General features: G+C 35.0%; 1 protein-coding gene and 1 long non-coding RNA gene across 3 annotated transcripts; one reads left to right on the top strand and one right to left on the bottom strand.

Annotated features, from left to right (window-relative positions):
- Positions 1-728: 728 nt before the first annotated feature.
- LOC128990255 (retina and anterior neural fold homeobox protein 2-like) lies at positions 729-10,059 on the bottom strand. 2 transcript variants are annotated; one of them, XM_054412570.1, is made up of 6 exons: positions 9,896-10,059; positions 4,981-5,095; positions 3,813-3,936; positions 2,048-2,186; positions 1,449-1,493; positions 729-1,212 (listed from the first exon to the last, which is right to left on the bottom strand). In XM_054412570.1, exons 1-6 carry the CDS (start codon positions 10,056-10,058, stop codon positions 1,025-1,027), a joined length of 774 nt encoding a protein of 257 aa, XP_054268545.1. In that variant the 5' UTR covers position 10,059; the 3' UTR covers positions 729-1,024. The 2 variants fall into 2 exon arrangements, with proteins under 2 accessions (XP_054268545.1, XP_054268546.1); XM_054412571.1 differs by lacking the exon at positions 1,449-1,493.
- Positions 7,016-10,158, top strand: LOC128990256 (uncharacterized). The gene is made up of 2 exons (XR_008490507.1): positions 7,016-7,165; positions 9,882-10,158. It is a non-coding gene; the product is annotated as an uncharacterized LOC128990256 (long non-coding RNA).
- The last annotated feature ends 3,438 nt before the right edge of the window (positions 10,159-13,596 follow it).

Below are 13,596 nucleotides of genomic sequence, written 5' to 3'. Positions count from 1 at the left end.
TCACGAGTTCAGTTCACTTTCTATTAAAAAGACAAACAGGCAAATAGAAAAGTGAAAATAAACGAACATTTAATAACAAATTGTATCGTAATTATTTATGTTATTGTTGTTTAGAAGCAAATTTATGGTTGTGCATTAATTGTGCCAAACCAAGCCCTCGATCAAAGGGTCCCCAAAAATGTTCCTTAGTTACACCGACCATTGAATACATAACACTCTGTGTTATATATTCAATGGTTACACCAAGCCCAAGCCAGGTAGGGATGAGTTGCCGGTAGAAGGAATGTCCTTGTCTAAGTGTCATTCTAACCTATCCTAACCTAACCAACCTAACCTACTCAATTATACAGTCAAAGAGAGTTTATTCAAAGAGAGTGCACTTCGTGCAGTTAATGAATGTATCGGGCGGCTCCCAGGAGTAGTTGGCGCAAATAATGCCCACCCAATTTTACAGTTTGTCAAGAATTTATTTTTGTTTGTTAATTTATTTTGTTGTTAAATACTTTAATTCTATTTTTTAACAGGTAATATTTGACCAACAATGAAAAAAGTGGTGTGTCTGTGATATGAAGGTGTAAACTGAAAACGCAATGTCAACGTAATTACAAACCAATGTGTGTAAAAGTATTATCATAATCCCTCAAAAATGATACATAATAAATGACTTTTGCAAAATCAAATATATTCAAGTAAAAAGGTGCAGGTTTATAAGAAATAAATTACAAAAGTTAAAAACAGAAACTTAACAAGCTATATTTAATTGTACAGGTAACGATTTAAAAGAAGATCCTCAATGGAGGTGACACAAGGTTGAAGAACTAGAAATGAAGAAAATGGCAAACAATGCCCAAGGGTACTGGATGTAAGAGGTACGTAGAATCCAGAAAGAACAGAATGAAGAGGATAAAGTCCTACAACAGTCTCAGTGGACACAACACCCTCTGAAACGTCACGAAAAGAAAAGACGAAGAGGAAAGAGAAAGGAAGTAGCAGTGAAATGAGATTCGCTAAAGCTTATGAAGGATTACGGCGTAGATAGTAGTAGGTCCGTGGAAGGATCAGAGGTGACGTCACGGGAGGGCTTGAGTCTCAAGAGATCAGGGTCAATCTCTGTTTGTGCCTTGCATGAGGGTGATGAGATGTGGTACGGGGCGAAGCCTCCCCACTCCATACCCAGGAACAATCCGGTAGAGGGCCCTGGGCTGAAGGATCCTGCAACAGCATAAAATGATGAGAAACTTAAATCACTCATTATGGCTCCTAAGCATGAAAGAGTGATTACGACTGAAGGTATTTCTATATTTCTAACATGCACACCTTTCAATAAAATGGTTGTTGGAACTTAGCTAATACAAGGCACACAACTTTTAATAAAGTACCCAAATATTTCAATGTTTCAGGTTTCTCGATTTTAGTTTAGAAAATATAGGCTTGAATTAGCTTCTTACCCATTTGTGACGTCGAGTCTGCCAGGAGACTTGGACTTGAGCAAACTGCAACAAGCAATACTCTTTTTTAATGTGATACTTGAAAGGGAGTGTAGAATTTAAATTTTGTGAACTTATGAGAACGTTATACAATGGTTATACCAAAGATTACATATGCTCACAAACAACAATTAATTGCGCCTTGTTTTGTTTTAATTTTAACCAACAATCTTGTTGAGGTATATTACAGATGTGTATTTGCTTAATTTACAGATGGTCAAGCTCTCACGTTGTAAAGTAATTTTATGTTTATGTATTTTCCAGGGCAAAGGAATCAGAGAAAATGTTCTCCCTCACTATGTTTGAAAGGGGAAATGTTACCAACTGGCCTTTAACAGTGGAATCTTAGTATTTGGGAGACAGAATTGGCAAAACAGCCATTTCCCAAAAAAATATTAGAGCCACTTCAACTTTGGACGTCTACCTTGCAGTTCAAAAGAGCCTTTGACTTTGACTTGTTAACGATTATTGTTGTATCCATCTTTTGTGATGATTGTATCAAAATCTACTTTTACATAGACCCAATTCGTTTCTTTGATCTATCAAGCAAATCATCTTACCTGGTACAGTGATGATAGGAAGAGGCTGATGTTGCGACACTACTGCATTCTGGTGGTGGGAGGACACAACATTCAGCTGTTGTTTGGCCATCAACTTCTCCTGTTTCCTCCATTTGGCTCGGCGATTCTGGAACCACACCTAGAACAAAGATAGTACTGCATGTTAGCCTCACGCTTATGCAGATGCTCGGATAAAGAACGGATAGTATGGGTGGGGATTTCTTAAGAGATTGGTCACCTCTTTTAGCGAATTTCCCATATAGGGAATAAGCTATTACCGTAGTACTCATGGTAAGACCTGGACGCGGGACCGATTTTTTTTTCGTTTTGAGGTCCCTAGAGGCCAAAAACACCATCCGTTCAAATTCATATATATATATATATATATATTTATATATTTATATGTTTATATATATATATATTTATATATTTATATGTTTATATATTTATATATTTATATATTTAAATGTTTATATATTTATATATATATATATGTGTCCGTTAGCACGATAACTCGAGCAAAAATGATCCGATTTTGATGAAATTTGGTACAAACGTGTAAACCTACGTTCATTCGAACGAGTTCACGATCAAGCTTGATCGGACCATGGGAACGGGGGTTTACGGGGGGTTTTATGGGGTAAAAATAAGTTTTCCCATTTTTGACCCAAAAAACATAAAATTTAGCAATTTCTTTCCAAACCACTTTGTAGAGCTTAAAAAAACAAATAATTTAGTATATTGAAGCGTTATTATGCGCCTAATGGTTACGGAGAAAATTCCAAAAAATTGTAAATTTAAAATTCCCATGTTATTCTTATGGAGAATAAGTAAACTGTTGTAGTTTGCTTTTTTATGAACATATTTTGATCAAATTTGGGAAATGTTTTTATTTCTTACTAACTATTAACATTAAAAAAAACAAAAAAAAAACAGTTTTACCCTCCCTGATGCAGCAAACCTAAGTATATGTTAAACTAATTACCTATATTTAAATAGGGAATTAATGCTATATTTTTAAGTAGACATTTCAGTGTAAATCCAATCAGTCAAATGGAAATGCGCTTAGTCTGCAGGTTTGCTGCGGCGGGGGTATTTTTTAATTAGGCCTCCAAGCCTGTAAGTGAGACGTATCTAGCAAAGCAACATCTATGCAGGATCAGAAGGGACGTAGATTATTCGTTTAGTGTTCTCATGCTTTATGGGTAAAACTATCAATGGTTTTCTAATTTCAAAACAAATATACAAAACAAAAAGAAAAGTCTTTTCATTAAAACCTTGATCATATTAATATAATCTAAATTCGAGTTCTCGTACTTTATGCATCTAACAAATGTTTATAATTTTTTTGTACTAAAAAAGCAAAATAAGGAAAATCCATTAATTCATCTATTTTTTAAATATGGTTGTAATCTCTATGAGCCAGATCTAGCCAAGTGTTTGGTTTGGGTAGGAAACAATTAATTGCACTCTGAGAGTTTTCAACTTTCAAAATTCTATCTTCTCTATCATAGTTTTCAATACTTCGATAACTGATGAGACAAAACCAGGGATGATTGTTTACAGTTTTCTCTTCAGTTTGGCTTGGTCCAAATTATGTATAAACGCAATCAGCAATTTGCAGCAGCACATTCCGCTCCAGTGTCTCAATACGAACCATTTTATACTTCCTTTTCTACTTTTCGTTCTAAAATTTGGTATAATTTAACACGAGAATGAAATTCAATACCCTCCACAAAGAAAGATCTTGATTTGATGCTAGTACCTGAACCCTCGCCTCTGTTAAGTCTATCCTCAACGCAAGCTCTTCTCTGAAGAACACATCTGGGTAGTGCGTCTTGTGGAACGCCCTCTCTAGCTCCTCCAACTGGAAGTTGCTGAAGGTAGTCCTGGAATTTGAAACTGGTCTCAGGAGATGTCAGAGGTTAAACGACCATAATAAATTCTTTCGATCTTTTTTTATTTCCGGATCTGGGTTTTGGCCCTTTCAGAACTACTACAACCAAAAAAATACTTTTTCGATCTGATTTTGTTCTATGATATTATTACTAAAGAGTTGAACGCTGATATATTCGCCACAAAACAGAAGAGAAACGTTTAGTCAATATTGGCATACTGAAGCAGAATCGGATGTAAAAAACATAAAAGTATGCTTCAAAGTTTGCAGTACCCTCGATTTTTCCTCTCGTATGAGGATAAAACATCTCTGTTATCCTTCTTTAAACTGTTTCATCTTTCGACCGATAAAAAATTAATTTAAGTCAAACTCCAGAGAATACTGTATCTATAAGTATAAAAGAGGATGTTTGTATATATATATTTGGCAGTGATAAACTCAGACACCGCTGAACCGATTGCCACGAAACTTGGTACATACGTGTAGAATTTCATGGAATAGGTTTATACACCATCAATTTCGTGATCCGTCCAATCGGCTCCGCCCCAGTGGCTCTGGAGTTTCCCATGTTAACCTTATGAGAAATGGAATTAATGAATCTTAACAGCTGTTTCAATTAAACAAGTTGGTTCTGTTCTATGATGTTCAATAGCATTAAAGTTACAAGGATTACCAACAGGGTGCAGCACTATTATTTCTTTTACATTTATGACAACAGCTAATTTGCAACTAAAAGGTGAGTGAGCATAGCGAACGAACTTCAACCTGGAGGCGAGTTAGCGTAGTGAACGAGCTAAACTGAAGGCAAGTGAGCGTAGCGAACGAGCTAACCCGAAGGCAAGTGAGCGCAGCGAACGAGCTCCAACCTAAAGGTGAGTGAGCGTAGCGAACAAACTTCAACCAGGACGTGATTGAGCCATGCGAACGAGATCATCTTGAAAATTAAGAAGTTAAACGGGGCAAAGCCCGCGGGTTACGGCTAATACTGTATATAAGTATTCTACATTAATCTCATTAATGTGACATGTTGGCAGACCTGTATCTCCTCTGTTTCCGCTTCCCAGAACCCTGTGCGGCGGCGGTGGCTGCGGCGTAGGTCGGCGGAGGGGACGGTGTGAGAGCGGGTTGTTCCTGAGGTACTTCCTCATAACCTATGGAACATCCAGCATAAACATAGTACATTCAACAAAAAAATGCCGGCAGATGGTTTGTAATGACGGACAACATAATTAATTTGCTATCACTGTTTTAAATTTACCAAGTTTGGGTTGGTTAGTAAGTGTTACAGTGACAATAAGGTTATCCTATAATCACGCAGTAACTCATAATCATATAATATTGCCCAGCACCAAATCATGATTAATTCACGAAGCTGTAAAAGTAAAATACATTCTTTGTCACCAAATCGTACAGCATCAAATTGCTTCTAGAGTAATTTTTGACATTTCAAAGAAGAATTTGGTGCTATGAGACCTCTTTTTCGTGAAACATCACTAAGTTAATAGAGTAACCAAAACAACCCGAGTTCTGAATCCTGATCCACGAGACCAGCCAAGCCTTGAGTTCGTGATAGAACGTTTTGCCGAGCCGACATGTTGGCAGTTTCCTCGCATAATGTGTTGGTTACGAGTTTAGCATAACTTGGACCAGCTCCATCAACATCGATAGCCCGATGCAGAATTATGTTTAATACTTTCTCCCCCTATACCATAGTATATGGAGAAAGAATTGTTTTTGTCAAAATTTTCGAGTTTGAGTTTTAAGTGCATATATCCATTTTGGGTCACCCTGAAAGCCAAAAAAGTGGTTTTCGAAGTGATGTCTGTGTGCGTGTGTTTGTCTGGGCGTGTGGATGTGTACAGAGCTACAAACCACACCTGTAGTCCGATTTGGATGACATTTGGTATGTAGGTCAATCCATGGTATCTCTCGGTGTTTTTCATTTTTTGAAATTTTGATTTTTAATGGGGATTTTCCCATAAAATAACTAAAAATTAGATTTTCTCAAAAATGGTCCTAACGATTTTGAGAAAATCTTATTTTTCAGTTATTTTATTCTGAACAAAATGGTACGAATCACATTTCTGTAAAAAAATACGGTTCAAAAGGTAGTGTAACTTTTGTTATTTTACCACACAAAATGACATATAATTACTAAAATATGATTTTATAAAAAAACCCGGTTTTGATTAAAATTAATGCGTTATGGTCCTTATAATTCGAAACAAAATAATTCAACCCCCATTACTGTAACAACTACGGTTCAAAAGTTATTGCAACTTTTGTAATTTTTTCCTACATGAGATTTTTTTAAGGTCATTTTATCCTATAAAGGTTGTTGGCAAGCTTATGGGGGAAAGTATGTGTCAGATTGCTGATACCGTTTATTATCTACGTGTTAATAAAACTTAACTATGTAATGTAGGAAGTGGACATAGGCCAAATATTTAGCTTATCAATACAGCCACAGCCTGGGGTAAACAAAATAGTATTTTGCACATACACGTTTAGAGTATTGACAACTCAAGTACTTCTATCTTTTGTCTATCTACTTACTATAATGGTTTACTCTGCAACATCCTTTCTACATCCATCCTACGTGACAGATTTTTAAGATTACGCTGCTAATTTTAGTGGTAATTAATTTTGTAACCCGGGTTGAGTTAGGTACAAGCAACTAATATAATTTATTGTAAATTGGTAGTTTAATTCAACTAAAAACTATCTTAAACAAACATCATATTTGGAAGGTTAAAGGGGTATTGAATTTTAAATTTGCATCGGAAAAAAGTTTTGAACCCTAAACAACAATAATTACTGACTTCTTAAAAAAATACAACCTGAATACTTTTACAAAACTTAAACAGTGTTGCCACACTACAGTGTCTGTATTAGTCAGTGTTGCCAACGCACGCGCGTGTCTAGCGCTCCCCTTCTATTATTATTAGCTTAGATGTCTTTATTAGGTTGGCCTAACTAAGTTTATAATGTGGGGCGATAATTCATTTAGAGTAACTCGATTGAGAATATTTCAGCTGCTAATCGTTCAGTCGGTATCCTGATACGTCCGGTGTGGTCTCGTGGTTTTGCCGGTATCTATTGTTGTTGTTGTTGTTGTTGTTGTTGTTGTTGTTGTTGTCGTCGTCGTCGTCAGCGATGTTGTTGTTGTGTGCGTTTTGTTTGCATACGTCTTTGAAAACTGCGTTGCAAAGGGAGTTGATGTGAGTACCTTGTTATATCATTTTCGTCAGTGTTGTTGGTTTTGAACTGATTTTTGATGGCTGATAGTTTTTTTATCACTTAAAAGAATATTTTAGATGGATTTAAATACACTTAGGTTTTGTGGTTTCCATTTCATTAACAGACTGACAAATACTTTAACTCAGTAACCACCCTTCACCATTTTGAAGAAACGGTCATTTTGTCGATTTGTTTGTTCCGTTTTATTGATTTTTACATAAATATTTGAAACCGTTGTAAGTGTTGATTCAAGTATTGGTTGATAGTCGATCAATATGGTTTTTTGAGTAGGTTCATTCACTTATGATAAGAAATAAGATAAAATAAGAAATAATAATATGTGATATGTCGGCATGGTTGGGTCATGGCAATTTTTTTCTCTGAGTGTTAAAAGGTCGTTCACCGCCAAAGAGCATTTAAGGCCATGAAAGTTAAGAAAGTAAAATTTTAGGAGTTTCGATTTTTAACAGGCTGGCTAATCTTAAACCTGTCCTTGGTGAGCCTTAAATGAATTATGTAGTTTTACCTAGAGAAACAGATTATTTAGTGTGAAATAAATCTCCACAATGCATTCACCCCGTCTATCGGTCATCTTTAATTTAAATTTAGGTTTAAACAAGATGGACTGGTCCCCATTTAAAATATAACACTTATTTTTAAACTAGTTTTGGTGAACACACACTTAGGATACAGTTCCTGGTTTTGAGTTGCAGCTTACAAAGTAACAACTAAACCCATAAATTTCTACCATGTATTTTATGTGGGACATCTTTCATTAAGTTCTACAACTGACGGGTGAACTCCGTAAGTTGCACACAAGAACTGATAAGAGAATGTTTTTTTGCTATCCCAATTTCAAGAACTGGAATTATAATAGATTATCTTTGTTGCCTGAGTTCTTGTAGGTAAAATGTTTGAGGTAATTCATGTGACAACAAAGATAAATCTAAAATGATACGAGAAGGGATCAAAGTCACTGAATCTGCAAATACTGTGTCTTAATTGGTCAAAAGACAATAACTTTTTCTACTTATCAGACCTAACGGTGAACCACAATACAATAACATAACGACACTAGTCAAAACGTATAGAACCAGCATTGTTCCAAGTAAGGCTAGATTTCTCGATGGAATTCTTTTACTAGGAATTACTTCTTGATACCTGGACCTACTAAAAACAAAGTAATGGGGAAAATTTATAAAAATACACCACTTTGTCAAACTTCTTAAGTGTGGATTTATTTTTGCCAACTTATTCTCCAATATAAGCTATATAATTAATAACTTCAGTGTAGCCTACTTACTTGTTTGAGAACTGTTTATTAGAAATAGCGACAGTAATGTTATAAAAATAAATGTAATCTTGTAAAGAATACGTGAAGGCCTATTCTCGTAAAAAATAAATTTATTCTTGTCGAGTTTAGCCTCTGTATATAGCATAACAAGAGTTTAAATTAAAATTACATCTGTTTTACCTATAATCAATATTATATACGACGAATAGTCTAGTTCATTATTTATTTTGCAATTTATGACAGTAATAATTTCACCGTGCATTTTACTGGAAGATTTTTTTTCTTATCAAACATACTGCATACGAATTCCATTTACTTTTGAGTATTTGGAAGCTTACTATGTCAAAGCTTCGATTTGCAATTACCGTAACATAATTGAAATTAAAGAATCCCCCAATGTGTGAAAATCTTAACAACATATTTGATTAACATGTTTATTCGTAAAATTAAGAACCGTACTCACGTGATACGTAGACCAAATGGCGTTGAAGTGATAAGTTATTTAAACAATAAGTAATGTAATAAAATGAATTATTATCAAACAAGTAACAAAACCTCAGAATAATAGTAGGCCTATGTTGTTAAGTTAAAGATATCATAAAATAAATAAATAATAGTAATAAAATAAGTAAATAGCAAAAATTAAATACAATATTTAATAAAATCATGAATATAACGTAAGAATAATTGATTTATTATTCACATAAAAATTTTTAATTGTAAAATATGGTATTTAAATTTGCATTGTTTCGTTTAATATCAATCCGTCATAATTATTTTGACGAGCTATCCATCGACACATTGGACATGGTGATCTATGTCACGATAGCAATGATAGCTTCAAAACAATCTCCACAAAACTCATATTTGCTTATTAAATGTATAGATTTCCCTTTTCAATCTATACCTAGTAATCAGTTTTAATTCTACATAAACATTTAGATTTTTCGTCGACAAAAACAAAAAATACGCAATTAATCGAGAAATTAAAATCCACTCATAATTGTATATTAACCACTAGTGCATTAATGATTTTTTCAGCGGTTTCATAAAATTAATTATCATCTCATCAAATTAAACAAACCCAGGTCAGAATTATTTTACCGCTCTTTTAAATTTGTAGTAACATATTGGGTCTAATCAATGGTCTGAATCATTCAACTAAATAATTAAATACTTCAATTTGTATCACATAAAGACTCAAAAAATAAAAAAATAATAGTAGTACACGTGTTTATGGTTCAATTAAAAACATTATACACGTATTATAATCATCAATATTTTCCGCCTTTCCAATAAAACATTTTATCATTTCTTCAACAAATCCTAGGCTATTTAAATAATTTTATGAATTTAAACACATATAATAATTTATTTTTAAAAACTCTGCCCTTGTTTCACAGCTGTGAGGACTTACTAAACTTCTGCGGCACTGACGACTGATGGGCGAAGGGGCTGATCATGGATGGCAGCCCGGACACCAAGGGGTCCCCATGACTCCCCGAGCCGCCCAGTAGACCCTGGATGGAGTACCCGGGCTGGCGGAGCCCCTCCATGTCCATGTACGGCTTGAGGTCCATGGTGGCGCCCACTGACAATCGTCGAGACACCGAGGAGACTGCGCCGCGGCGAAGCCCCACAACATCCCCGTGGGCTTACAACAATTGATTTTTATTACATGACTGTTGTCATCTTTTATTTCCCTCCTTTTTCGATTCCAAGGGCGCTTTGGCGCGAATAAAAGGTTCAGATTTGATTACCACACTACCATTGTTAACGCGAAAAGTTTAAAAAAATATGTTATTGTGGGAAACTTTAAAGGGTTTAATTAAAATAAAATCACTTAGACTTTAATATGGTGTTTTAAAAAAGTGTAAAAAAATAAATAAAAACGTTTTTAGATTGAAGTTTTTTACTTTAGTGTTTATACGCTAATGGCACATGTTTTGAGAGGGGTCGGTTACAATCCTTAATTTTAATTTAAGTTAAAATTACTAGGAAGTTACTTTTTTCCTTAAAATAAACACATATTAATTTTTTATGAATATATAATTAATTTGTAAAATTTAAAGGTTCTTGAGCTCTAGATTCAACAATTTCATTGCGGTCCTGTCGGCCATACACGCTCTTTGTAATACATTATGTAGCTACTGTACTTGTTACTACCACCTAAACCTAACTAAATTACATCGATTCATGTACATGAATGTTAAATAATGTTAGATTTTGTTTCAAGGTTAACACTTTTTTCATTATAAAATATGCTGTGTCTCTTGCAGATATAAATATAAGTCTGAATATCATGGCTTGCTTGTAAGATAAAACACAGTAATTACTTTTCCGTGGATAAAAGCTGTCAAACAACTAATATAAAGTAAAAATACCCTCGCCACAGCAAACCTGCAGATTAAGAGAATTTCTATTTATCACGCTGGATTTCTACTACGTTATTCCCTTAAATGTGCCAGATTTATTTCATATTGAAATAAAATTCTTTTAATGAGTTTTTTGTTCGTGCACTAAACAATAGGAAAAAAAATAATTAAATATAGACCGTCAGCTGTGCTGCAGTTACCATAGGTTCAGGTGCACAGCGCTGGGAGCGCCATGTAGTTTCGGCATACGCGCTACGTAACTACACGGCGCTCCCAGAGGTGTGCGCCAGAACCTAGTAACCATAGTGACCTCAGCACGGCTGATAGTTATTTAATTCTTTTCGTCTTAAGAATATGGACGCCATCTACTTTTGAGTGTAGGTGGATATGTAATTCTTTGTTTATAACTATTTTCGCCCTGTTTCTCGGTATTTAGAATTTCAACACAAGACTGACAATGACTTTATTAAACAGGAAAACATACATTCCTTTCATATATTGTCATGCATTGTTTTTTATTTAACTGCATCCATGTAAATAACAATTGTTGCGTGAATCGAAATTAGTGGTAAAAATGGTAAAAATAATTAAATGTGGTTCAGTTTTTTGTAAAGAAAGTTCTTCATCCAGCTCTCCTTGATCATGAAATTACGAACTTAATAAATAATGGTCTTGGCTAAAAGTTGCATAATTTTCCTGAGAGACATATTCTTATTTGTTTCTTGTTATTACATACAACTATACAGCTGGACTCCCAACTATCGAGTCTCATCATAATCGCGTAGCAAAATACTCTAGGAGGGATTGTAATCCGATATCTAGCTCAAAATAAAAGATAGGTCTCTGAGGAGGAGTAGGTAGGTACTATCTTCTCATTGGAGTATCCTACTCAGCCATGCCATATTTTAATCGTATACGGAGTCTCTTTACTAAATTTTTAAGGTGGAACTATTCACAATTGAGGACAAATAAGGATACAGGCTAGAGGAGAAAGTGTTTTGAGGTAGGTGACCAATGACCTTGAATGAGTCATCGCGACACAGGGGTCATTGGCCCTGGACGACGACGACTCTGTGACAGAACTGGTTCTGGGCGTGAAGTGCTAAATATAAACGTACAGGATGATAGTACGTTTCCCACTACCATTGACCAAAACTGTTGTAAATGCTTTATCCATTGTAGGGGACGGGGAGTTTGCATTTTTCAAAGCTCTTTTGAAGACATATTCAACTCTGTGGTTAGACGCAAGTTTTACAACTTAAGAACGTGGAATCTGATCATTGCGCCAATCCCTCAAAGGGTCCAAACAATTTTTCTTAGTTGCGCCAAGCCCAAGCCATAGACAGGGGTGAGTTGCCTGCAGAAGGAATGTACTCCTAACCTATCTTAACCAAATATAACCTAACTAAACCTAACCTAACCTATCCAACCTAACTTATACCATTGACTATATATACCTACAGTAGGTATATATAGTCAATGCTTATACTAAATTATACAGTCAAAGAGGGCCGCCACTTGGCGCAGTTAATGAATCTATCGGGTGGCTTCCTGGAGTAGTTGGTGCAATTCAGGAATCCAACTGACCTGAGTCAGACGGATATTTGGAATACCCAACTACTTGACTCAGGTCAGTTGGCGCAATTAATACCCGCCGAATCTTGTCCAGTGGGTGGTGGATGCACCTAGAACACGACAACATTAGTACTGTATACAAAACTATATTCTTGAATCTTTTTGAATAGGCCCTTTGCATTCAAAGGAAAAGGTACTTAGGGTTTAATTAGGAATACATGAATTATTTCTAGAACAGTTATTACCATTTATCACAACTCATTTGTGGAATTTTCCAAATGAGAAAAATACTAGTAGGTATGGGCTATTGTTTTTTTACCGCCGTAACAGTTTTGATACGGCGGCAGGTTTGCTAAAACCACCCTTGAATCATCAGGTCTACTCCGTAGGCAAGTGGAAGCAGAATGCTTTGTAGTGTAGCAGATTTATCTGGAAAGAACAAACAATGGTGAGTTTGTCTAAACGACTGAGAATGATGTAAGAGCGTCTCATAAACACCCATTGTTAATGTTGGATACGGAGCGTAGCGGTGCTTGCAAGATGAAGAACTGAAGAAGAAGAAGTAGGCCTACCGCGTCTTCCTTCCACTATGGGGCGTTCCGCGTTCTTTCTGGGTTGTTGTAGGTCAAGAAAACACGTTTGATGAATTTACTTATATATATATATATATATATATATATATATATATATATATATATATATATAGTAATTTAAATTAAATATATAGCACACTCAAGCTTAAACGTACCTTTTCAACGGAGTATGAGTCTAATGTATGCGGATATTCAATCTGCAAAAACTGCTACATTGGTGTTATATAACCATAGATTAAACGTTAATCTATGTTATAACCAAGATACACTTGAAACATCGTTGACAACCGAGCTCATGTTTATTTATTTATTTAGAGACGGAAAATTCCATTTTCATATACATACAATGATGGCAAGACGTTACATTCAGACTTACATAATTAATGTCATACATAACATGAAGATGACCAGACTAAAAACCCCTAATAAATAAGAATGTATCAAAAATACATCAATATATAACAATAAATAACAACAATAATTAACAATCAACATGGGGAACAACAAATTTGGTAATTAGCTAACAAAGATAAAGAATAAAATACCCCCGCCGCAGCAAACCTGCAGACTAAGCG

Source organism: Macrosteles quadrilineatus, unplaced genomic scaffold, assembly GCF_028750875.1.
Source record: "Macrosteles quadrilineatus isolate MER2022 unplaced genomic scaffold, UCM_ALF_1.0 Scaffold_3__2_contigs__length_128488019, whole genome shotgun sequence".
Lineage (NCBI taxonomy): Eukaryota > Metazoa > Arthropoda > Insecta > Hemiptera > Cicadellidae > Macrosteles > Macrosteles quadrilineatus.
Note: the sequence above shows the minus strand (reverse complement) of the source record. Positions and strands in the feature narration are given on the sequence as shown.